The sequence below is a fragment of the Lissotriton vulgaris genome, chromosome 10 (genome assembly GCF_964263255.1).
Source record: "Lissotriton vulgaris chromosome 10, aLisVul1.2, whole genome shotgun sequence".
Lineage (NCBI taxonomy): Eukaryota > Metazoa > Chordata > Amphibia > Caudata > Salamandridae > Lissotriton > Lissotriton vulgaris.
The window spans coordinates 200,148,054-200,175,430 of NC_141698.1; the positions used below are offsets into that span (position 1 = coordinate 200,148,054).

Below are 27,377 nucleotides of genomic sequence, written 5' to 3' on the forward strand. Positions count from 1 at the left end.
CGCACTCGCCTCCTTCTTCCACCGCAAAATCGCCGACATACACGACAGCTTCGGCGCACAGACGAACCACCCAACCAGCACGCCCAACCGCCACCCTCTGCACCTGGAACCCGGTCAACACCTAAGACACCGCCCGCTCGATGAGCACCATACACTCCGGCTCCCCCACCGACCCATGCCCACACCACATCTTTAACAAAGCTGACGCCATCATCGCACCCCAACTCTGCGACGTCATCAACAGATCCTTCGCATCTGCCACCTTCCCGGAGAGCTGGAAGCATGCCGAACTCAGCGCCCTCCTGAAAAAACCCACCGCGGACCCCACGGACCTCAAGAACTTCCGACCCATCTCACTCCTCCCGTTTCCTGCCAAAGTCATCGAGAAGACGGTCAACAAGCAACTCTCCGCCTTCCTCGAGACTAACGGATCCCTCGACCCTTCACAGTCCGGCTTCCGAGCAAACCACAGCACCGAGACTGCCCTCATCGCAGCCACTGACGACATCAGGTCTATGCTCGATAACGGGGAAACCACCGCACTCATCCTCCTGGATCTCTCAGCGGCCTTCGACACGGTATGCCACCACACCCTAATACAACGTCTCAGCGACACCGGAATCCAAGGCGCGGCCTTAGAATGGATCATCTCGTTCCTCGCCGGTAGAACCCAGAGAGTCCGCCTCCCCCCGTTCCGGTCCGAGGCTACCGAAATCATCTGTGGCGTCCCACAAGGATCCTCGCTCAGCCTCACCCTCCTCAACGTCGTCTACATGAGCCCCCTCGCGGCCATCGCACGCAAACACAACCTCAACATCATCTCCTACGCCGACGACACACAGCTGATCTTCTCCCTCACCAACGACCCGGACACCGCCAGAGCCAGCCTCCAGAAAGGAATGAAGGACGTCGCAGAATGGATGAAGCTCAGTCGTCTGAAACTGAACTCAGACAAGACGGAAGTCCTCATCCTGGGACCGCCCCCCTCAGCCTGGAACAACTCCTGGTGGCCACCTGCCCTGGGCACCGCCCCCAAACCCACCGACCACGCATGCAACCTGGGCTTCATCCTGGACTCCTCCCTCACGATGACCAAGCAAGTCAACGCCGTATCATCGTCCTGTTTCAACACCCTGCACATGCTCAGAAAAATCTTCCGATGGATCCCCACCGCTACCAGGAAGACGGTCACCCAGGCCCTTGTCACCAGCCGCCTAGACTACGGAAACACCCTCTACGCCGGAACCACAGTCAAGCTCCAGAAAAGACTACAGCGCATACAGAACGCCTCGGCAAGACTCATCATGGACATCCCCCGCCACAGCCACATCTCCGCCAATCTGAAGAATCTGCACTGGTTCCCCGTCAGCAAGAGAATCACATTCCAACTCCTCACCCACGCACACAAGGCCCTCCACGACGCAGGCCCCAAGTACCTCAACAATTGCCTTGCATTCAACACACCAACCCGCCAACTCCACTCTGCCAGCCTCGCCCTGGCCACCGTCCCATGCATTCGCAAAGCCACCGCCGGAGGAAGATCCTTCTCCTACCTGGCAGCCAAGACATGGAACTCCCTCCCCACCCACCTCCGGCTAACACAGGACCACCTCGCCTTCAGGAAGCAACTCAAGACCTGGCTGTTCGAGCAGTAGCAACCCCCCCAGCGCCTTGAGACCCTAACGGGTGAGTAGCGCGCTCTACAAATTCCTTGATTGATTGATTGAGTGACTTGTCATGAGGGGGCACTATCAGTTGTTTACTTATGCCGCTCTGTATTATGTTTGTTTTTCATGCCCCTTGCATGTGCCCAGTTGCGACACCACACTGCCCCTTTGTTGACTACTGATACTTTTTCGTTGTTGCCCGGGTTCCTGTGTGTTGTATTTTTTAAGGAGCTGGGCAGCCCAGCAGTCTGCCACATGAACTACCTCCCCATGATGCACTGTTCACCTCTCAGCCGTACGGGCATATAATTGTCTTCTGAAGTTGCGCATTGTCTTCTGAAGTTGGTGTTGCGCATTTGGAACTGTGAGTCTGATGAATAAATAAACACAGAATCTGTCTGGAAAGGAAGGGAGGCTGATATGAGTCCTATCGAAGTGAATACATGAGCACAAGGAACTGTGAGGCTGATGAAAAAATAAACACAGACTTGACTGGAAAGGGAGGGGCAAGTAGTGAAGTGGAAGGGGGGCAAGGAACAGGCACCCTCTAAAAACAGCATCTGGAATTTGATCTCAGTCTTTGAATGATCATCAAATGTGGCCAGATAAGAACATAATTTACAGCCCTGTTTAAAGTGCGGCACTCAGGGTGATTTAAAAACACAAGCTCACCTAAGGAGGGGTTTTTAACAAAGAAAAAAGAAGGTGAAAGGAGCCCCTAAAATGGTCATTAAATGGGAGCAGAGGATGGATAGTAGTAATTGGTCCCTGCTCTCGTGGAGGGCTAAATACAGGAAGAGGCATGACACATGCATGCCATGGACAAATTGGAAGAAAGAATAGAAGAGTGATGATGGTGCCAGCAAATGGCAAGCCTACGGGTGGGCTGTAGCCCACAAAGTATATACAATATGTCTCTTTTGAGACGGCACATGCGCTGTCTAGAGCCGAGACCTAAAAGGCAGAATTTGTTTGTCAATTGTCTAGGAGTAAATATGAATGTGCAGATACATATTTGTATAATTGTATACTTGTAATACTTATTTGTAAGTGTGTAAATATGTATTGTAAATACATATTTCTAAATTTTTTGTTTGTCAAGATCTCTTTTAATGAGGCCTCAGTACCCGTCACTGGTAATCACTGGAGAACAAGGTGCATTGGTATTATATAGCGCAAATATTAATTGTTGATTTAGCCCACTTTTCCACTTAAACAGCTTAGACCGGTAAGGGGTCGCTGCTGAGACCTCTTGGAAAGCTGCAAGTTGCAGGTTTGTATCTTGATAGGACAGACTCAAACTTTCGTTTACCAGATGTTGATAAAACAATAGATTAGTATTGAGTTTGGACCCAAATAGCAAATCTTACTTGCAGTACCACGAAAGGGCAAAAAAAGGAGTTGGCTAGAAATATATTTTATTGCTATCCCTAATGAAGGGGCGGCTCTAGGCTCATGGCGGCCCTAGGCAGGGAGCGTAGGTAGGGGGGCCCCGGAGGATCACAGGCGCGGAGGCCAGTGAAAAGGCAGGGGATCAGGGTGTTTGGAAGTGGAACAGAGCCGGAGGCCGCCAAATCCCTGCCAGGGGCCGCCACGCAAATATGAAACCATCCTCAGAGGATTATTATATTAAGGATATATATTGGTGTGGTGGCCCCTGGGGTTTGGTGGCCCTGTGCAGGTGAATAGCTTGCACATGCCTAAGGCCGCCCCTGCCTAATGGCATCGTTATCATTAGACACAGCCACGACAATAGACCTCTGTGCAGTTTGTTTTTCCATTAATAATTTTACCAGGTGATGATTTATAATAAAAATACTGGGTAGGGTAGGTGCTGTACCTCACAATGTAAGTCCCATGTAGACAAAGACCGTCGATAGACTGGCTTAACAAAGAAAAAAGAAGGTGAAAGGAGCCCCTAAAATGGTCATTAAATGGGAGCAGAGGATGGATAGTAGTAATTGGTCCCTGCTCTTGTGGAGGGCTAAATACAGGAAGATGCATGACACATGCATGCCATGGACAAATTGGAAGAAAGAATAGAAGAGTGATGATGGTGCCAGCAAATGGCAAGCCTACGGGTGGGCTGTAGCCCACAAAGTATATACAATATGTCTCTTTTGAGACGGCACATGCGCTGTCTAGAGCCGAGACCTAAAAGGCAGAATTTGTTTGTCAATTGTCTAGGAGTAAATATGCATTTGCAGATACATATTTGTATAATTGTATACTTGTAATACTTATTTGTAAGTGTGTAAATATGTATTGTAAATACATATTTCTAAATTTTTTGTTTGTCAAGATCTCTTTTAATGAGGCCTCAGTACCCGTCACTGGTAATCATTGGAGAACAAGGTGCATTGGTATTATATAGCGCAAATATTAATTGTTGATTTAGGCCACTTTTCCACTTAAACAGCTTAGACCGGTAAGGGTCGCTGCTGAGACCTCTTGGAAAGCTGGAAGTTGCAGGTTTGTATCTTGATAGGACAGACTCAAACTTTCGTTTACCAGATGTTGATAAAACAATAGATTAGTATTGAGTTTGGACCCAAATAGCAAATCTTACTTGCAGTACCACGAAAGGGCAAAAAAAGGAGTTGGCTAGAAATATATTTTATTGCTATCCCTAATGAAGGGGCGGCTCTAGGCTCATGGCGGCCCTAGGCAGGGAGCGTAGGTAGGGGGCCCCCGGAGGAACACAGGCGCGGAGGCCAGTGAAAAGGCAGGGGATCAGGGTGTTTGGAAGTGGAACAGAGCCGGAGGCCGCCAAATCCCTGCCAGGGGCCGCCACGCAAATATGAAACCATCCTCAGAGGATTATTATATTAAGGATATATATTGGTGTGGTGGCCCCTGGGGTTTGGTGGCCCTGTGCAGGTGAACAACTTGCACATGCCTAAGGCCGCCCCTGCCTAATGGCATCGTTATCATTAGACACAGCCACGACAATAGACCTCTGTGCAGTTTGTTTTTCCATTAATAATTTTACCAGGTGATGATTTATAATAAAAATACTGGGTAGGGTAGGTGCTGTACCTCACAATGTAAGTCCCATGTAGACAAAGACCGTCGATAGACTGGCTTAGGAACAGGTAGTAGGAAAAAGAGACAGGGGTGTTGGGTGCCTAGGTGGTGCTGAGGCAACACTGCGCTTGAACTAAGACAATGAGAAGATGTTCTCCAGAGTTTCAAGCTGCATAAATATAAAATAAAGAAACTGACATGCTGTCATTTGTTTTGTTTTCATTTCCATAGCCTATATTAATATGGTATAAGCGGCTTGCATTTGTGTGCCATACAATGGTGATGGTGAATCAATAGGGCTCCATTGAGCTATTAATTACACATGTATATATATGTTTCTTTCTTTATTTTATATTTACTCCTGGATTTTCTAGCCCTGCAAGTAACTTTTTAGTCTGTCACAAGTTTGTGTTGCCCATTGTTTGCAATTAGGTACTTTACTTGTTTATCATTCTGTTTTTCAAATTTTTAGTCACCGGTGTGTAAACCGAATAAAGTCTTTGAACTTGAACTAGTCACCGGTGTGAGGTTTCTGCTTTTAACTGGCTTGGTTCTCTTTAATTCGACTTGTCACTCCTTTTTCTTCCCCATTTGTTCAGTTTGATCTGGTATCTCAGTATTCTACAAGTCTTGGATCACGTCATCTTTCTCTACACACATCAATTGTTTGTTTTCTTTCCGATGAACTTTTCCCAACATGGTCAACCTTGGTTTACATCTGCATTCCAGAGGTGCAGTTTCTCAAATCTGGATAATTACAAGTGAGTGGCCATTCTTTGAACCGCATTAGCATGCTTTCTTGTACGGCTTCTTGTTGGGTACTGGATTTCTTTTGTGAATACAGTGTCTCCACATGCTTAGACCCTAGTAAGTATTGGAGACAGGTATGCTAATTAGTAGTAGTTTTGCCAACAGCATACTGTTTTTTTCACTTTGGGTTCGCTACCTGTACTGGCTCTGACGATTGAAGTTCACAGTCTATGCAGGGCAGTTGGCTTCTGCAGTTCGCTAATAATCTCCACCTCTCCAACTTTGTTTGGTGTTAATGGTCTATGCCACACTTTTTTATCAAGTTTCCTCTACTAACATTTTCCATCAATTTTATGCCACATTTTTACATTTACTAGATGCCTCTTGTTTGTTCCTTGTGTTGATAATATTCATAATCTTTTGCCCTAAAGATGACCAATTGAACTCATCCAGGGTTAAAAATGCATAGGGGATAATTTAATTGTTTAATTCATTTGGTTATGTATTAGGGTGACCAGACTTCCTGTATTTGCCGGGACTGTCTCGGTTTTCCACCAGCTGTCCTGGCAGATTTTGGCAAATTTGTTTCAGGTCCCTTTGTTTAGGTCTCGCCTAGGCAGCGCTTGCGCAGTCTCTTCGAGACATACTGTATTCAGCTACGGACTTGAAGATCCGCTCACACTTCACTTATCTTTTTAATTGACTTCTTTCACTGTCCTTTGTAAATGTTGGCTTTTGATTTGTTATTTGGCTTATTAGTCCCTCTTTAGTTCCTCCCTGTCTTCTATTACCTCCCAGAAAGACTGGCCTTTTTACATGTGTTTTTACTTTGTATGCTTTATTTACAGTCTTTTAGCACTATTTTCTTACATGCCTTTTGCCTGCCTGCTGCTGCAGGCAGGATACCTCTCCTGCAACGTGATGATTTTATTTTTTATTTTTTTGGGCAGCAAAAGCGTGCCTTTCTTTTCATCTCCGTAAGCCTTGCCCCACTCCAGCGAAAGGCACAGCTCGCCAAAGTCTATATTTTCAATATTTTATGCTTTTAATAAGCAATGTGGCACAGGCGGAATGCGGCGCTCCTTACTAAAAGCATAACATATTGAAAAAAAAGAGTTTGGCCAGCCGTGCCTTTATTTTTCTAGGGCTTCGCTCGACAAACTCTGATGGGCATTATGCAATCCCCGTTTCACAACATCCCTGCTCCTAGTCTGTTTCCCTCACGCCCCCTTCCCTCTCCCACAGCTCCTCTTCTATCACACCACGCACAGCCTGTATGCAGCTTCATGAGCAGGCATTGTTTCCAGTGTAAGCATTCGCAATGCCATAGGTCTCGCATCAGTTAAATGCACACCTATTGGCTTTGCAAATGGAAAAGGATTTGCAGTGGGCAAACAATTCTTGTTGATGTACTTTACTTTTTATTTATTACCTTTTTATAGTAATGGCGACACGCCGCGCAGCGTGCCACCATTGTTACAAAAGTTAATAAAAAAATAATAAAGTTGTTTCTCTGACATTTTACTTTTACATTTGCAAAGCCAATAGTTCTGCATTTAACTAATGTAAGACCTATTGCATTGCAAATGCTTGTTTGAGAGGGTCAACTGAAAACAGTGGGAAGAACATTTGCATGTGTCCAAAGCAGGGCTAGTTAGCCGCTATTATACGAAATAAATGTAATTAGCAGGTATTATACTGGGTTTAAAAATTGCATTTGATTAATTTTCTTAGTCCTCTTCTGTGTTTCTATGTTGATGAGCGATGTCCTGCGCTGTTCTGTTGATGTAAATTAGCAGTACTCAGGGCTTTACGTTGGGTAAAAAAACTGGGGGGTCTCTTAAAGGGGCATGGCTGATGTAATTAAGGGCATGGCTTAAAAACACAAAAACGTAAAAAATGGTATTTGGCTGTTTCTGTCTTTGCATCCAGATGTACTATTCAACAAGGTACAATACACCTACGTCAAGCCTGGACTGTTAGCTTTGTTAACGGTTGTTAGTTGCATAAGATAAATAAACAACAACTACGGCTTTGTTGTATATAATACTGTAAAACCTTCAGTTCTGAAATGATGACACTGTGAAAGAACTATACCAAGTCTCTTTAAACTTACACCAAAGGCAGGGAAGGCTGGTACTGCTGCATAATTAAGATTTATTTCTTTCATCCCGAGGGACTCTCCAACGCTCTACTTAATGGAGGTCGCAGCGTGGGCATGGCAGTTTGTGCCCTTCCATGCGTGGACTGCACCCAGCCCCAAGTACCCTGGGCCAAAGGCCTATTGTAGCTACACCGCTGACGAACTCCACCTGCTCAAGCCTGGACACTGCAACAATTGCATCTACTAAGCCAAACTTCAGTCCAGGGTGGGCCCCTTTGCCTGCTCGCATTGCCTCTTGACGAGCCTCCATTAACCGCTCCCACATCCCAAACACACCACATCCCTCATCAAGTCAGAACTCAAGACCTGCACTCACACAGCACCAGACACCCACCCCGTACAACAGCAGTCACTCGCAGGCATGCTCCTCAACTCACACTCACTCAGCAGGCACTCCATTAAGATTTGGGACCTCATTGACTTCAACGCACCAGACCTCCTCTTCCTCAACTAAACATGGCTCAGCCCCCCCATTGGCGACGGGCATCCTAGCAGCTATCCCTACTGGATACAAAATCCTGCACCTGGACCGATCCCATAAACCAGGAGGACTCGCCACCATCCATTCACCGACCCAGAAGCCACTTTTATGAAACACCTGCACTTCAAGCTTCAGACAGACGGCGAAACCACTATCAAAGTCATCCTTGCCTACCGGTCCCCAGGACCTTGCACCCACTTTAGCAACCTTCTCACAAACCTCATCGCACCCCTCGCCATGGGCACCAAAGACTTCCTACTTCTAGGTATTTTCAACTTTTATCTTAACGACTCCATGGACTCCACCTCCCCAGACTTGCTCAAAAGCCTACAAAACCTCAGCTTAATTCAGCTCGTACAAAGCCCTACCAACATGGCCAAACACACCCTGGATCCCATCTTCTACCCCAGCGACAAGGTTAAAGTCAGTCAAATCACCTCACTCAAATAGACTGACCACCCCATCATCCACTTCCACATAACATGGCTACCAACCACCCCTACGGAGTCTAGAAATACCCCAAGCCACTGCTGGAACGTTACAGATACGGAAGGGCTAAACGCCTTCCAACTACACTACCCAAACCTCACCACTGACGTCATTAACGACACAAACAATTTCAAAACTCGATCCCCACCTGCTACAAAACCTTGACACCCCTGAAAAACACCAAACACTAGAGATACAACAGAGAAGCTAGATGGCAAAATGCGGACCTCAGATAGTCCGAGAGAGTTTGCAAACAACTCAAAAGGAAATGGAGAAACCACGGCAAGAAACAACTACAAGGCTGCAATTAGACACTATCACCATGAAGTGAAACAGACCAAGGAAAAGCCCTGACCCTAGCTCTAACAACTGTAAGGAACTTTTTGCCATGATCAAGGAATTCATGAACCCAACAGCCACTCCGACTTCTTCTACGAAAAATCACCAAGATCTACAGCAACTTAGAACCCCAGCTACTCCCCAACCACCTTTCCAGCCTGCTAACCTCATCAATCAAAGACTACCAACTGACAGCATGAAACCATCTATCCATCGAGGATACTGTAGAAATACTAAAGACATTCCACTGGGGGTGGCTACAGACCACTGTCCCCACCATATCTACCACCTTGGAAAAGTCACGATCAGGGCTGTACTTGCTTCCATCATTCACACCTCCCCCAAGATAGCCACCTTTCCAGAATGCTGGAAACATGCATAAGTCACTGCTTGTGTCAAAAAACCCTACCCCGAAGTACTCTACACCTTCCGACCCATCTCGCTGCTCCCCTTCCCATCCAAAGTCATTGAGAAGACAATCGACAGGCAATTCCCTGACCACTTAAAATGCCACAAACTCCTGGACCACTCATAATCTGGAAGCTGAAAGAACTACAGCACCGAAACAGCCCTGATCAATGCCACATATGACATAAACACTATTCTCGACCATGGGCAAACCTCCACCATCCTCCTCCTCGACCTCTCCACCGCTTTTGACACAGTCTCCCACCACACACTCATTGCCAGCGTACACACAGCGGAAATACAAGGGCCAGCACTCACATAGATAGCTTTCTTCCTTAACGTGAGGACATGAGTCAAGCTCACACAGTTCACATCGGAACCCAAGAAACTCATTGGTGGAGTCCCACAGAGATCATCACTCAGCCCCACTCTTTTCAGCATATACATGACTCCTCTGGCTAACATCATTAGATCCCTTGGAATCAACATCACCCAGGATATGTTTTCCCTTTCAGATGACACCATCACCACCAAGACAAACTTCAAACAATGCATGGCCAGTTGGATGAAAGAGAACTGCCTCAAGCTCAACACCGACACAACTGAAGTGCTGATCTTCGGTAATAAGAGTTCACATTGGGCCTCCATATGGTGACCCCTGAACTCAGACCCGCACCCACTCCTAATGACCACACTAGGAACCTAGGCCTCATCCTGGATACCTACCTCATAATGAAGTCCCAGGTCAGGGCCTTCACCTTTACATGCTTCCACATCCCCCGAATGTTACACAAAACTTTAAAGTGCCTCCCACTGGACCCCAGATATACCATCACACAGGTCTTAATAACAAGCAGATTGGACTATGGCAAAACACTCTAGGGTGGCATCCCAACCCATCTTCTTCACACACTGCAAACCATACAAAATGCAGCCACCAGTCTCGTCCTCCTGCATCGACCCCACACTACACCACTCCTCAGAGAGCTCCAGTGGCTCCCCATCTAAAAGCGCTGCCAGTTCAATCTTCTCACACACTCATTCAAGTCACTAGACAGCACAGGACCCTCATAACTCAATCACTGGCTTCACTTCCACAAACCTACCAGATAACTTCGCTCAACATCTCTCTCACTCACGCACACACCCGCATCCACAGAAGCAGTGCTCAGGACCAGCATCACCACACACCTACTCCGCGCCTAGATACCTTTACGGGTGATAACCAGTGCTCTACAAATATACCTTACGTTACATTACAGTATGAATCTACATTGTGCCCGATCTTGTCATTCATTTGTGGTTTTTATTTGTTAAGCAGTATGTACTGTTGATTTGAAAACACATTGTAGACTACATGATATTAGTGCTTTGTTGTGAACACATTGTTGTCACTACGTCTCTCTAACATGTTCTGCTGTTTGGGAGCAGGTTATACATTTTCAGCTGGACATGAGTGAATGACGTGTATTATTGGGGGATAGAAGTGAAGCTGAGGGAGGGGGGTTGATGATAGCCAAAATATATGAAATATCTAAACCATTTTGGATGCATGTGGTAAGACCTATCAACTGTGGACAATTGGGTCAAAGTGGGATGTGTATTATGTCATAATAGCAGCAGTGGTGGCTACCAATAAATAAATGTGGTGGGGTTCGATAGCCCCAAACTTACAAGTATTGCTCCCATGGGTGCAGCACTATTATCCCTGATCGTGTCCACGAGCAGGCAAGCGAAGGACTTCCTTCCTGCTTGTGAAACGGAAATCCGACCAATCCTGCAGCTGCTCTCCTGCTGAAAGCAGCTTCAGGATTGGTGGGAGCAGGCTAACCCAGTGCTCATTTTGCGCTGGGGGCCTGTTTCAGCGCCAGGGGATTGCTGGTTCTACAGTGCAAATATCGGGCTAGCCGTAGCAAGAGAGCAGGCCAACCCGACATGCGCACTGCAGGGGCAGCTGTAATCCTACAATGTAAGATTCAGCCCCGCCCCCTGCCCTCACATTCATGCGAGCCAGTAGAAAATAAAATGGAATGGCAATGAAATGACATTGCAATCCCATTTTATTTGTGTGTGCCTTGTACGCAGCAGCAAGCGGGGAGCCATTCCTCCGCTCCTGAGGAGGAGCCGTCTCGGGAGAACAGGTGAATAGCTTTGTGATAGCTGACTGGAAGACACATATGTATCTGTGAGATGTTCTTGTAAAATGTTTTGGTAAATGTTGGGAGTCTAGTGGGAAAAAACAAATAGCACAACAGTGCATATGATGTTTTCTTTCTCAGGTGACTGCAAAAACTTAACAAATGACAGACATTCTAAATGTGTATCAAAGATGAGCATTTTTCATCACGTCGTCTGAGCTCAGATGCTGGCAGCAATTCTTTGTAGTTGCCATTTTAAGAAATCTCATTTCTCTATTACAAGTGACATGTCCTGACTTGGGAGACTTCTTCACATCATATCTGCAAAAGGTTTATTGAGCAGTCCAGTGCCCCAGGGGCACTGCTGAGCACATATTACGTATGTCCAGCATTTCCTTACAGTTAACTTGGACGGTAAGGCTCAATGTTACCAGGGTTGGATTGGGAAGGCAGTCAGTTGGGCATTGGGTGATGGGCCAGTGCGTAAGTGTCAACTTTGGGCCAGTTTTATTAGGGCCTCTGTCAACCGGCCCACAGAGCCTTACTGTCTTCTCATCCCCCGCCAGCCCACTCTAATGTGGGGCCAACATCTTGGGCAAGCAGGCTCTCAGTTTAAAAGGCCAGAGCTTGCAGTGGCGTTGCTAAACCAGTACTGTGCCAGCTTGGCAGAATTAAGCTTGGCTTCCATTGGGCCTGGCGGACCCCCAGAAGCAGTGTCCCCTCCCCTGCCGTGAGGTCAAACTGAGGTGGGGGACAAAGAGTACAGCAGCCCCACAGGGTAGGCTGGTGATAAGGCCCTTGAGCCATCTTCACCCTGGACCCTCCCCCCATCCCGTGTCTGTGTCAGCAGCTCTGTCCTTTGCTTCATTCCTCCCGTGCCAGGCCATCGCACTTCAGGCCATGGTAGGCAGTGGAGGATAAGCCCCCAAATCGGCCTTGCTGGGGGCCAGATGTTGCTCTTGCCATTGGACTATTCTTACCTCGGCCACCAGAGGCAGTGTCTTTCCTCTGACACCTCCCCGTCGGGTCAGCACAATCAGGCTAATGGTGGGCAATGGAGGGTGTATGCAGGGGTCTCGCTGGATTGCTAGGTGGTTTTGCGTACGCTTGGACCATCTACCCTTCAGCCTGCATCACACCCACCTGCCCCACCCCTGCTGGAGCAGTGGAAGCTGTGTGATTTTTTTTAACCCCTCCCCTGCTGGCCATCGCCCTGAGGCTGTGGTGGAATGGGGAGGGTCTGAGTAAGCGAAGGGGGCTCTTCCTCCCTAGGGTCCTGGTGTTGTACCTCGGCCACAAGGTCTTTCAGGTCTTGGTGCAGGCTGTGTGACTGTATCTGTATAGGCCTTGTTGTGAGACCACCTTGTGCAAAGAACAAACTACAGAGGATGTCACATTACGGAAGAGCTGCTGACTTTGGGAAGTTGGAACTATGTTCGTGTCCTGGCATTGGCTCAACATCCTGTGATTCCTGGCAAATCAATCTCCCAATGCCTAAAATAAAAATGATTTGGTCTTGTGTCATGGAACTGATGCTCATTTAAATCACTCCAATGCCTTTGGGCCAAGTTCACCTATATAAAAGTGCAGTAATAAATAAATAACTACCCATTTGTTCATGAAAGAAGAGAACTTATAACAGCTCCTTCTCTGGTCTTAGCCCAAGAATATGGAATGCACTTCCTCCTGAAACCAGACCTAACCCTTCGATCTCCTCATTCAAAAAAGAAGAAAAACGGTTGCTCCTGAATAAATAACTTTAAATAATAGACCTGAAGACACTCAAATTGACTATTATTTCGTTTATACAACCCTGGACTCCCATTCTACTATGCAATTTTGTTACTTTATATCTACTATGTTTCTTGTTTTTTTTTCTCATTTTGTATGCGTAACATGGTATATGTACAGTATTTACTATTCACATCTATACTAGTTTAATATGTCTGCTTCATTGTACAGCGCTCTGATACCCTAACGGGTCATGTTTGCGCTTTATAAAACTTCTCAAATAAATGAATAAAATAAATGATTTAAGATTCAGCAAGGACCGAACCATGATAATTGAAGGGCACTCTTTATATTATTATAATAAATATTTGTTAAGTGTAGCTATCAGTCACAGATCAATAAGGCAGCTTTAGAGCACATTTTAAACCCCTTTCACCTTACGATTACTGTTTAAAGGGCACACTGACCAGAGGAAAAAAATCCGGCTTTGGGTGACTTTTCTCATTTTCGTACTGGTCAGGATATTATAAGACCGGTCATGCCGGTAACAAAAAACGCCCATGTAGCAACACTAGCCAGATCAGCTGTTGTGGCCTTTGGGTCATTTTATTTTACCTCCCCCTCTTGGCCAAAATGCAGTTTTCTCCATTATTACTGGGATTATAGACTATAAAATGCTTCTGTTAGCAAACATTTCTCTAAAAATGAGTCCAATGAGACTAATCAAATGGTGTTTCATGAAGCCGCAAGATCCGGGAACGTGGGTCACTTTTTGGGCAATGCCCGGGCTCAGTTGTGATCCTAATCCATTCCTCAATGTCACAGTGCTGGAAGCATTTGAGTTCCTACTTTACATCCAGATGGTATCATACACTTCTTTTTTGCTTTGTTTGATTACCGTTTTTATAATGCTCTTTTAATCTGTTCTGTAAATGAGAACCTGTATGTTTTCTGAACTATAGCTATGTCTGCATTGACTTTCATTAAGTATTGAGCGATCCCTGATGATCTCATACTGAGTTTGGGCTCTTAACACATTGCCGTCTCCTGCATTAAGCTGTGATTGCTCAAATTCACTTTTTGTGAGGCAAAATGGGAGCTTTGGCACTTTTGAATAGCCCTAGAATGCCCATGGTCTTCCAACTCTAGTGGTGAACAACTGTTCCCTTGAGAACTGCCCAGGAGCCACTGACTCCTCCAGGATGTGGAGAAAAGCAGGACCGGACTGGCCGTAGCGGGCACAGGGCATTTTCCCATTGGCCGGAAGGGCGGGCAGGTTTTGGAGCTGTGGGGGCTGCTTTTTTTGTTACTGGTGACTGGTTTTGCAGCAGTGTTGCAATATCGCCCCTTGTAACAACATAACAGTAACAGTATCAAAGTTACCCCCACCCCGATCCCTCCGCCCGGACCGGGTTCCGCCTTAATTGCCGGGGTGGTTTACGATCCCAGTCCGGCTGAGGAGAAAACACCTAAGCTAGTGGCCTATGCTTGCCTTGTGCTGTGTTGTTGTGTTTTCGAACCGGTCATAAAGGAAGATCACCGTATCTGATGATGAAATATCAAGTGGAGGTTTGCACCGGTTGTATATATCAAACCTGCCCCAAGGGCCTCAAGTGCCAAGCGTTCTTTAATGAGTTACCAAGGCGTGGCAGAGCCTAGGACAGTCTTTGTTTTGCACGGTGCTAATGTTTGATATGTTTTATGTTGCAGATGAAGAAGAAGCCCTCAATTCGATTATGAAAGATCTGGCTGCCTTGGGCCGGTGTGGTGGTCTCCTGGACAGCAGCCGCAACAAAAATCATTTGTTCTCCAGCAGACAGGTGAGCCTTTGAGGCTTATGTCTACTTTGCAATGCTGAAAGCCAACTTTTGAGCATAATCGAGATGTCACTACTAGTTTTGTGGTCATGCATGATGCTGTTAATATGGACATAATCAGGGTTTTTATTGGTAGTGTTAGAAAAGTTACAGAAGAATGCAACATTTCATAATTATCCAAAATATGGTGATACATTTTCCTCTTTATTCTTGTTCTAGTTACCTTTTCAGCTTTAGGTTTTTCTCCATATTTTCATTTTTGTTTTATGTCAATTGTTTTACTGTTGTTTTATCCTCGTGCCACCTCTCCCTCTTGTACATCTATGCCTTATCCACTGCAGCACTTACCTCCATTTTCAGTCCATTTACTGATTCCAGTCCCTGTTCTTTACCTATTCAATCGAACTCCAGTATCACATATGTTTATTATATTGTACTGTGGGTCATAGTGATGTGCTTGTTTATTTTTCTCATGGAGGGTTTCGGGTTTCCAAGGTGGGCTACATTTTTCAGTTGTCATTATTTTGATAGCGATTCATTTCCCATAAAATTACTCTGTCACCATTTCTTCCAGCGAATATCACTGCAGTCACCTATCTCTTCCCCTTACCTTAACTCCAACCGTAGTCCTAAATAAATGTAAAATGTAAATGCAATTATACATATATATACATACATATATATGTGATCAAGGCTGCCGTGTTGCAGCCGAAACGCGTCATGCTGGGGACAGAAGGTCAATAAACCACCTTTAATTGGATAAAAGCGCAGTTTTTGTGGTCTGTACCTACGTCGTGGAGTCGGTATCTATGCCGAGGAGTAGGGGTTGGAACGGACATATATATATATATATATATATTTATTTATTACGCCGAAGGAGTTTCTGATGAATCCAGAAAGACAACGAGCCCACACACCGATCCAAGCAGGTATATATATATATATATATAGTGACATTGCGACAATAAAGAAATAAATTGCACCAACTTGATGGTCCATGTTTTTGAGGAGAGATTCTCGTGAAGAAACGCGGAAAGCAGAGATATATATATATATTTATATATTCATGCAAAAAAGAGGCAGAGAACTCTGGGTATAGTTTGTGAACTACCCAGAGTTCTCTGCCTCTTTTTTGCATAATTTATGCATTACTCTAAGCCTGAAAGGGTATTGTTTTGATATATGTATATATATATATTTTTTTAAGCATACATATCTTTAATGTAATTATATTTCTCAAATACCAACACTAATCGTAACCCAAAATACATTATAAATTACATGAACACTGATACAAACCAAAATTAATTAGGTTATATTAAATTAATAATAATCATAACCATACATTAAATACAACAAATAAGTAACCTTATTTTAAATGTCATGCAAACCCCCAGCAGAAGCACTACATTAAAATAACATACATTAATTTAGCCATAAATTATATTTAGTTCATAGGTTTGAATTATAATATATTAACACTCACTATAACCCTAAATTATACTGAATTATATTAAATGAAAATAACGAAAACAAGACGTTATATTAAACCTTATGCTGATTTGCATTTCAAAATAGAAGTAAAGGTACACCTCATTAATGGAAATCGAACTAATGATGTAGTTGCAGGGATGGTTGGATGTTCAGATGAAGTGATGAGGCTGAAGTAATGGTAGGGTCCATTTTAGGTCTTGGTTACAGATGCTTCCGTCTTTAGATGGACCTAATGATTTTCATATACTTGTGCGGACTTTGGGTCAGCCCTTTCCTCATGATTGGATGGTGCTGTTGTATAAATTGTGTAATCCTGATTCAATGGCTTTCCTTCCTGTTCTTCTATTTGTTCATCCGGGAGCATTTCAGTCCCACCGTTTTTTGATCGGATGATTGTTTGCCTCTGCTCATCATTTGAGTTAACTCTTTTTTAACTTACCATTCAGCACGCCATCCTAGTGCATACTTCCTTGCTCTCTCTAACAGCTTTTCCTGTTTCTTCCTTCAAGCACTCTTCATTCCCCCCTCCTCCGCTGGGCTGAGCCGAGGCCTATTGACTTCATCAATGATTATCTCAAACATGCTATGACCTTGAAGGCCATCGATGTTGAATTGGGTAAATTAAGAATCAGGTTGTGTGTGTCTGTTTTCTCTGTTGTACCAAACAATAGGAGAGAAATGGAATAAATAAGGAGCCACTGTTGGTCCCCTTGTAACACATTCACCAAACAACAGAAGAGTGATTCCCAACAAAGTTCTTTGGTACAGGGAGTCACGACTATTGTGAAGAAGATCCCTCACTCACCAACGTAGTTGGTGACACGCTTCATCATTGTGATCCCACCCTGGGAGCCAAATGCCTCTGGGGTGTGCTACAACACCTGGTTACTGCGGAGCAGGTTTCTTTGTGAAGTTCTAAAGGTGATAAAGTGAAATAAAACTGTCTTTACCTGTCCCAAATGAATTGAGCCTCGCTAATTGCACATGGAGGCTAAAACATGTAGACCAGTATCTTGCACTTTCACATAGGGATGTGACTGGCCATTTATACCAGTTATCACATCCATCCACACATTTTTAATCTTGTCTTACTTTTCCATCAATAAATTTATATACAATTCATATATAAACAGTCTGGTACATAGTCCCATCTACTAGACGGAGGTGAATCATTTCTTTCTTTGGTGTCCTTATCCTCCTTCCCTGTGTCTAATGTAGCCATTTAGGGCCAGCTGTAGGTAATCCCAATTTACCTATTCTTAAATACCGAATTTTACCGATTCAGTATATAAGAATAGGTAAATGGAATGTAGATACATTTTCGGTAAATTTACCGAATCGGTAAGATTCAGTAAAATGGGGGAATCATTCAAGGGTGCCAGGGTGTCACTTTAACACCCTGTTGCACCCCTGAATCGTGCTTGTGTACAGATGTCTACAAGGGATTTTTTTCATTGATCAATTTGTATCAGTATGAAGATTATCAATTTTAAGTTCTTTGATGATTTAGACCCAATGTATCGACAGGATTACTTTAACATTAATCACCAATTATTAAAAAAATGTAAAACAGTACAATGAAGAGAAGAGAAGAAGCACACAGCAAAAAGAAGTTATGTTTGAAATTGATTGTATTGAAATTAATCACAAAGGAAATTCATGGGGGAAAAAAGTAGAACAAAACTTTCACATAAAAGTCATGAAAAGCAGTATGTCAATATCAACTGGTCAGTTCTTAACAATACATCAGCTCCATAAATAAAAAACCAAAATCATAAATGTTTCGTGGTATCCTTCAGTGCAAACAATGCTGAGGAGTTGATGTCTTTGGTCGACGTTTCGGTCTTGTGTGTAATGTCATCTATAAGACCATCATCAGGACTTAATTTTTCATCAAATAAAACCCCTTGGGTACACCCAATGTGTAGGGCTGATCTTCAGAATCTGTTGAGGCTCTTCTTTGTATTTAGAGTTTTATATGCAGATGGGGATTGGCTGGTATCCAGACAGATCAGAAAATTGTGATATTAAATATGTACAGAAAGTCGCTCTAGGATCCTCGATCGCTTTCTCAGATTTCCTCGCAGTCTCCGGTCAAGAAAATTGACAACGGGGACCGGAGACTGTGAGGAAATCCTGAGAAAGTGATCGAGGATCCTAGAGCGACCTTCGATTTTCTGATCTGTCTGGATACCAGCCAATCCACATCTGCATATAAAGCTCTAAATACAAAGAAGAACCTCAACAGATTCGCTTGGGGAATTATTATCAAGCTGGAATAAGTACCTATTTCTGAAGATCAGCCCTACACATTGGGTGTACCCAAGGGGTTTTATTTGATGAAAAATTAAGTCCTGATGATGGTCTTATAGATGACAACACACAAGACCGAAACGTCGACCAAAGACATCAACTCCTCAGCATTGATTGCACTGAAGGATACCACGAAACATTTATGATTTTGGTTTTCCTTATATATTTATGGAGCTGATGTATTGTTATGAACTGACCAGTTGATATTGACATACTGCTTTTCAGGACTTTTATGTGAAAGTTTTGTTCTACTTTTTGTCCCCATGAATTTCCTTTGTGATTAATTTCAATACAATCAATTTCAAACATAACTTCTTTTTGCTGTGTGCTTCTTCTCTTTTCTTCATTGAATGAATGAATGAATTGTGTCTTATACCGCGCTAACTTAGCCCAATGGGCGTCAAGGCGCCTACATCAAATAAAGGAACTAGCCAGGTCAGACAACAGTATCTCATTGGTAGGCTCTGATGAAGTACCAGGTTTTAAGGGCCTTTTTAAACAGGTCGATGGAGGGTAAGGCTTTGATCTCCACCGGAAGGGAGTTCCAAAGCTGAGGAGCGGCAACAGAAAAAGCTCTCGCTCCCCATCTGGTCAACCTAATGCGGGGCACTACCAATTGGTGTAGCCCAGCTGATCGTAGGCATCTCGTGGGTACATAGCGGGTGAGCAGGGTACCAAGTGCGTCCGCAGGGCCAGCCGCAAGTGCTCTATATGTGAGACATAGGAGCTTAAAGAAGATTCTAAACTGGACGGGGAGCCAGTGAAGATTTCTTCTAGCAATGGTGGCAGATGATGCTATGGGAAGGGCCAGGACGAAGAGCGCTGCGGCGTTCTGTACAGTTTGCAGTCGATGGATAAGGCCCTTGTTGGACTCCACATAAAGAGAGTTACAATAATCAAGCCTGCAGCCAACAAGAGCAATCGCAATCTGTTTGCGCGCCTGGAAGGAGAGATAGTGGAGAATTCTTTTTAAGATCTTGATGACACCCCAGCAAGTGGCCACGGTCCTATTCACTTGGAGCGTCATGGAGAGTGAAGTGTCAAAGATGACGCCGAGGTTTCTGGCCGATTGGGAGGGAGTGGGGCAGGTGCCGAGAGATGAAGGCCACCACTCGCTCGACCACACGTGTTGGTCTTTACCGAAGACCAAGACCTCTGTTTTGTCGCCATTCAGCTTTAGGGAGTTAAGGATCATCCACTCCTCCACACGCTGCATGCATGACCTAAAGCTGAATGCGGATGGACCGACAGAGTGGGCCAGCGACACCATGATCTGGGTGTCGTCGGCGTAAGACACCACCTCCATCCCCTGCGATCTTACTAGTCTAGCAAGGGGGCCACGTAGATGTTGAATAGGGTCGGGCTCAGGGCCGACCTCTGTGGCACCCCACATTGCAATGACTTGGCAGGGGAGAGGAAATCTCCGAGCATGACTCTCTGTTCTCTGTCATGGAGAAAGGAGTTAAGAAGACTCAGGGCCGGTCCAGTAACCCCTGCCTCCCTGAGCCGAGATGTTAAAATGGCGGGAGACAGAGTATCGAACGCAGCCGTGAGGTCTAATAGGACCAGCACTGTGGTTTGGCCAAGGTCAACTTTGCGGCGAATGTTATCCACCACAACAGTGAGAGCGGATTCGGTGCTATGATGATTTCTGAATCCGTGCTGCGAGCTATCAAGATACTCACTAGACTCAAGAAAAGTGGAAAGATGTGTTTTTAGGTGCGCTTCTAACATCTTTGCCGGGGCAGGAAGTAAAGAGATCGGCCTAAAATTCTTAAGGAGGCTCGGGCCCAGGGACGGTTTTTTAAGGATAGGCTTCACTATAGCCTTCTTCCACACCGGCGGAAAAGAACCCTGGACAATAGCCCCGTTCATGATTTCAAGCAGAGGCGGTAGAATGCTGTTTCTGCACTCCTTTAACTTTTTTAGCGGTACAGGATCCATTGGGGAGGAGGATTTGGTCCTGTCTAGCAGGAAATTAAGTCCTTCCAGTGAGATTGCTGGAAATTGGGTGAAGGATTCGGAGGGGCCTTCAACCAAAGTATCAAGGTTGGCTATAGTGAGAGGAACATCATCGTCCAGGGAGTGGCGTTGGGCTTCAAAGGAAGTGTGGATATCCGCGATTTTACTATAAAAGAAATCCGAGATGTTATTGCAGAGATCTTGTGAGCTCACCACTGGATCTGGAAGTTGGAGAGAGCACAGTGAATAGCAATTTTGAAGAGTTCTCTAGATGAAGTTAGAGAACTTGTAAGATTGGAGAAATACTCCTGCTTTTCCATGATCACTCTCTGTTTGTATTCCCGCAGAGCGGACTTGTGTTCCTCCCGGTCCTTCATATCCCAAGATTTCCTCCAGCTTCTCTCCTTACTCCTACAGCTCTGCCTCAGAAGTCTCAGATGTTCAGAGAACCAGGGAGCAGTGGGCTTCTGTCTCGCCACATAGCGGAGAGAGGCGGGGGCAAGCTTCTCAACTGCAGTAGTGATGGAGTCTGCGAGTTCTTGAGCTGCCTCACCCGCCTCCCTTGAGGAGGAGGGCTCTGTGGCCCGAACGTAAGGGGCAAGAGCTTCATCGGTGATGTTTCTATAATTTCTCCTGAGAGCATATGTGGTGGCGACCTGGTTAGCCGTGACTGAGGCAGGGAGAGCAAGTTCTAGCTGCACTGCAAGATGGTCTGACCAGACCAGCGGCAAAGGGGGGCCAGTAGATAATCTTGAGTCACTGGAAAATACCCCGTCCAGAATATGGCCAGCCTTGTGTGTTGGGCTGTTCACCATCTGAACGAGGTCACAGGCTTCAAGTGACTCAGTTAGTGTAGAGGTGTCCTTTGAACCAAATTCATCAAGGTGGAAATTGAAATCGCCCAAAATAGAAAGACGAGATTTTCTGAAATAGGGTTCAAGGATTCTAAGTAGATCTACACAAACACTAGCTCTAGGACCAGGCGGTCTGTATATAAGTATCCCGGTGAATGAGACAGATGGGGCACACAGAATGCAGAAGTATAATGCTTCAAAACGGTCTTGGGGCATCGATAGGGGTTTGATGGTACAAGAAAGGGAGGATTTATAGAGGATGGCAAGTCCTCCACCTCTACGGCGCAATCTGTCCTGCCTGTGGAAAGAATAGCCATCAGGAATGGCCAGAAGTAAGTCATGACCGGAGGAGTCCGAGGCCCAGGTTTCCGTCACAAAGACCCAGTCTGGCTGTCTCTCTTCCACGAACTCGTGGAAGGCAACATTATTTTTAATGAGCGAGCGCGCTTTTATTAGGAAACCCGTTCTAGGAGGGATGGTAAGATGTTTTCCAAGGCGCGAATGGAGTCTTATAGGAACGGGAGCGGGGAAGCGAAGGGGAGCTCTGCATGTAAGACAAAATTGGGAATGTAATATCCCCTCTGGAGTGAAGCAATAATAGCAAGAATGCGCTGACGGTTTAAGAGCCAACAGCTCAGAAATAGAATATTGCCTAAGTACCTTGTATTGTTTTACATTTTTTTAATAATTGGTGATTAATGTCAAAGTAATTCAGTGGATACATTGGGTCTAATTCATCAAAGAACCTAAAATTGATAATCTTCATACTGAAACAAATTGATCAATGAAAAAAATCCCTTGTAGCTATCTCTCACTTTAACTATTCATTGCCCAAGCCTACAAGGCTTTATTGGGTCTTCCGACGTCTTTGAATCTGTGTGGCACACATACATGCCCTAAGGGCATGTATGTCTGCCACATGGCACAGTTGAAAATGCACAGATTTGCATTTTCAAAGGTATTCCTTATTTACCACCAACGTATAGTTGATGGTAAATAACGAATTCTAAAATGGGAAAGGCACTCATTTGAGCTCTCCCTACATTGCAAATTCGGTAATTTACCGATTCGGTATTTTAAGGAATCGGTAATTTACCGATTCCTTAAAATACTGAATCGGTAAATTACCGAATTTGCAATATGGGCCACCTACATCTCAACTTTTCATTTTGGAGCAGTACAGTTATTTTGGATAGAATAATGCTCCTGTCAGACCCTTTTTGTGTGAATATGTACTTATATGATCTCCCAGCTCTGCCAACCGGCAGATCATGTCTCACGTCTGCCACCCATGCAGCATTGACAATCTGTTCAGATCATCACCTGCATTTGCCCACCATGCTGCAGTGACAAAACACAGAAGAATGGCCATTATTCTAAATAAACAAAAAGTAAGTGGGAGGTTTAGGTGGTCTCTTGTCACTTTGCAGCCATTTCTCTACTGGACAGTCACAGGTGCAAGGAATCCGATGGCAAGTTTCCCACAGTTTAATGTCCTAGAACCGTATCCCAGTGCAAAGAAAACCATTAACGCTCACTCAGGCACAGGGTGTCTGTGCTGTTTCTCCAACACAGCTGTGCAATACAGCCAGGTTGGAGAAACCTAAGTGCGCATGTCAAATTCACCAGCTTAAGACGGGCGACCAAACTGACATATGCACTTACAAGTGCACCTACCACCCCTTCTCCCCCTTCCATTGCCCGGCCCACCCCTTCCTGCACACGCTGGCTCAACCAGCAGCTGAAAAATAAAACAATAGTAAAATATTGTTTGATTTTTCCGCTGCCGGCTCTGAGCCAGTGTGGCGACGACGCTACTCAGCCATTGCAGAGGAGCCGTCACTGGTAGAAGCAGAAAGCAAACGAGGGAGCTAGCCACACTGTTTACTTTCTGTAGTTTACAGGAATTTTCTTTCCCAGGCTCCTCTGAGAAAATAGGAATCTGTTGAGGGGAAGAAAGTTTGGACAAGTGGTCATGCTTATAAGTTATGATATAATAGGAAGTCAAAGGGTGCGTGATTTTGTCGTATCAACACACATGATTATGAACAAATTTGACCCCTCAATAAAAGGTGATTCTGCCTTTTTTATTTTTTATAATTCTTTTTTATTAAACATTCATCGACCTAAAATAAGCAGCACAGAGCAAGCAGATTACACTTGCTAAATAGGAGATACATTCTTCAAACACATTGTACAATAGTACACTGTAAGGGCATTTTATGGGGTAGGGGGATCGTCCGAATCAATGCTATGTGGCGGATTGCAAATATTCCCTGATAGTGCCTTTTTTAACCGATTATTCACAAAGCCACAAGAAGACTTCTAGGTTCTTGAAAAAAGACTTTCGCGAGGTGCGCGTTCCCACCCAGGAATGCAACCTTACTATGATGGAATGTTAATGAACAGTCCCAAGATTTTGGCTTGGATGATATTGCTTTGCCTGAGATGAACTCGGATTGTTGCTGTTTTAGCACTTTTACTGGGCTGTTCTCAGAAACTTACTGCCAAAGGTCTTATTTATGAGGCATTTCTTCAGGCTTTGGCCAGAAATCTGAGCACGTAGCACCAACGGAGTGGCTTACGCGCACCACTGGTAAGCAACATACATTCTGTGCCAAATCTGTCCACTGGGACTTAGAGCGGGCAGGTAGGGTAAGGTGCCCAGATGGAGATCGGGGAACCAGCTCATTGCTGTGATTAAAACCCCAATTTACTGCACTCTCCTGGATGTGATATCAGATCTTGCAGCATATAGGGAGTATGTAATTGAGTTGTTTAGCGGACTCCTTCCCTACCCCTTGAGTCCAAGGCTTATACTAGGAAAAGAGTGCCATTGGGAACAGATGCAAGGCTTTATTAGAAATAGTCTCTTAACACGAATTTGTCTCATCTTTCATTATCACCTTTGGAAGAAATCATATCCTACCCCTTAAGCATTGAGATAATTTAAATCCTGAAACTGGCAAATAGAAATACCACATTGGACATTTAAATCTCAGAGCCCTCTTAGGTGTAAGAGAAAAAATATTGTAGTTATTATCATCACTTACTATGTCATTGCATACTGCGTGTATTATGATAATTGTCGACATGGATTTGCACAGACTGTTTGTCGATGCAGTCATTTATTCGTAGAGCTCTTCTGCAATCTAGAACTGATAAAACCTCGAACAAAGGTAATGCAATGAATGAAAATATATATATTGTTAGGATGTTGATTCTATGGCACTACACAGCTCCAAATATTTTGACTAGTTAAATTAAATGTATTGATTTTATCAGATCTGCCATAAAGCATTTTCAGACGTATTCATTTACTGCTCACAACCTCCTGCAAGTATCTTGGAATTTAATAAATGTATACATTATTATCACTCTTAAGTATAAAGATGCTGTGTAAAAAAAGGGCATAGCACAGGGAACAGTTGTGCAAGGTTTCCTCACTAACAACAAGTAGAGGGTGCTGCCTGGCTAGTGTCTGTTGCAACTCCCTAGGTAACAGTCAACTTACTGAGCCATCTTGTCTCATTAAAACATAAAACAGGCAATCTATTATGTCCCCCGATAGAGGTCTTTACACCAGCCCTCCTTCACGACCTACTCTGTGCCACTCTACTCAATGCCACTGCATTCTACCTTGTACCACTCCACTCTATGCTACTTCTCTGCCCTGCATCACTCCACTCTATGCCACTTAGCTTTACTATGAAACAATATACTCTATGCCACTGCACTCCACGCCACTTTACTCCACACTGGGCCACTCCATTCTGTGCCACTCCACTCCATGCCACTCCACTCTATGCCACTCCATGCCACTCTACTCTATGCCACTCCACTCTGAGCTACTGCACTCTTTGTCTCTGCACTCTAAGTCACTGCACTCGTCATCACCGAAATCTATTCTGCACCAATGTAGTCTGCACCACTCTACTCTACACCAATGCATTTTTCGCCACTCTACACCACAGCACTTTGACACTCTGCTCAGCAGCACTGCACTCTCCACAATTGAACTCTATGCCACTGCATTCTACACATCTCCATGCCACTGTACTCTACTCTGCACCTGTTATGTTATGTTATGTTATGTTATGTTATATGCAGTTTTATTACACGCTCAATTACTGCCGGAGTATCCTGTATCTCTGTCCCACTACACTCTATTCCCCTGCACTCTATGCCAATCCACTATACTCTAATTGACCCTGCACAACTCCACTCTGCACCACTTCACTCTACACAGAAACAATCTATTCCAGCCCACTGCACTCTGCTCCAATCTAAGCCACTTCACTCTATGCCACTCCACTCTATGCCATTGTACTCTACACCACTCCACTCACCACTCCACTGCACTCTATGCCAATGCACTCTGTCACTGCACTCGACTCTGCAGCCCTGTAGTCTATGCTGCTGCTCTCTACACCACTGCACTCTGACACTCTACTCTGCAACACTGCACTTTCCGCCACTGAATTCTCCACCACTCCTCTCTGCACTACTTCACTCTATGCCACTACCCTCTGCAGCACTCCACTCTATGCCACTCTCCGCCAATATACTCTACTCTTCACCATTCTATGCCACTGCACTCTATGCCACTCTACTCTACACTGCTGCACTTTACTACACTGTATTCTATGCCACTCTACTCAGCACCACTTTATTCTGCACCACTCTACTCTGTGCCACTGCACTCTTAGCCACTGCACTCTGACACTCTTCTCTGCAACACTGCATTTTCCGCCACTGAACTCTCCACCACTCCACTGTGCACTACTTCACTCTACGGCACTCTATGCCACTCTACTCTGCACCACTTTACTCTGTGCCACTGCACTCTTAGCCACTGCACCCTATGCTACTCTACTCTGCACCACTTGACTTTGCGTCTCTGTACCTTACTATGCACCACTCTAATTTACGTCACTGCATTCTAGGATGCTACATTGACCGCCACTGAATTCTATGCTGCTGCACTCTGTCACTAAACTCTGCAAATCTATGCCAATGCACTCTACACCAGTCCACTCTACTGTTCACCACTCCAATGTATGGCACTCTGCGCCACTACACTACACTCTGTGCCACTGCACTCTACACCACTGCACTCTACTCTGCTCTTCTGTACTCTACTCTCCACTACTGTACTCTACCTACACCACTCTACCATATGCCACTGCACTCTATGCTATTGCTGTCTACGCCAATGCACTCTACTTCACTCTACATCACTGAACTCTATACCACTCTACTTTGCACTTTTGTATATGCCAGTGTACTCTACACCACTCTACTCTGCATCACTCCACTCTGTTCACAGAGCACTCTGCAGCACTTCACTCTATGCTACTGCACTCTACTGTACTAGTCTCTACTCTCAATCACTCTACACCACTCCACTCTGCCACTCTATGCCAATTTGCTCTACAGCACGGTACTCTGCACCACTTCACTCTGCACCACTCCACTCTTCACCCCTGCACTCTACTCCACTGCTCTCTACTGTGCAACACTCAAATCTACGCCACTGCATTCTTCGATGCTGCATTCATTGTATGCCACTATACTCTGCAACAATCACTGCCATTACACTCTGCATCAGTCCATTCTACTCTACGCCACTCCACTGTATGCCCCTCCTGCGACTCAAATCTATGCCACTCCAATCCAAGACACTCTAGGCCACACCACAACACTACTCCACTCTACGAGACTCCACGCCATTCTTCTCCAT

The 27,377-nt window shown here is 45.0% G+C and overlaps 1 protein-coding gene across 4 annotated transcripts in view; it reads left to right on the forward strand.

The window, feature by feature from the left end:
• Positions 1-27,377, forward strand: part of LOC147684983 (mitogen-activated protein kinase kinase kinase 3-like) — a 424,161-nt gene that overhangs the window by 238,015 nt on the left and 158,769 nt on the right. For all 4 annotated transcript variants that reach the window (XM_086940880.1, XM_086940882.1, XM_086940881.1 and 1 more), the window contains exon 3: positions 14,905-15,014. In XM_086940880.1, the coding sequence (XP_086797006.1) occupies positions 14,905-15,014 (110 nt within the window). The remainder of the gene's footprint in view (positions 1-14,904; positions 15,015-27,377) is intronic.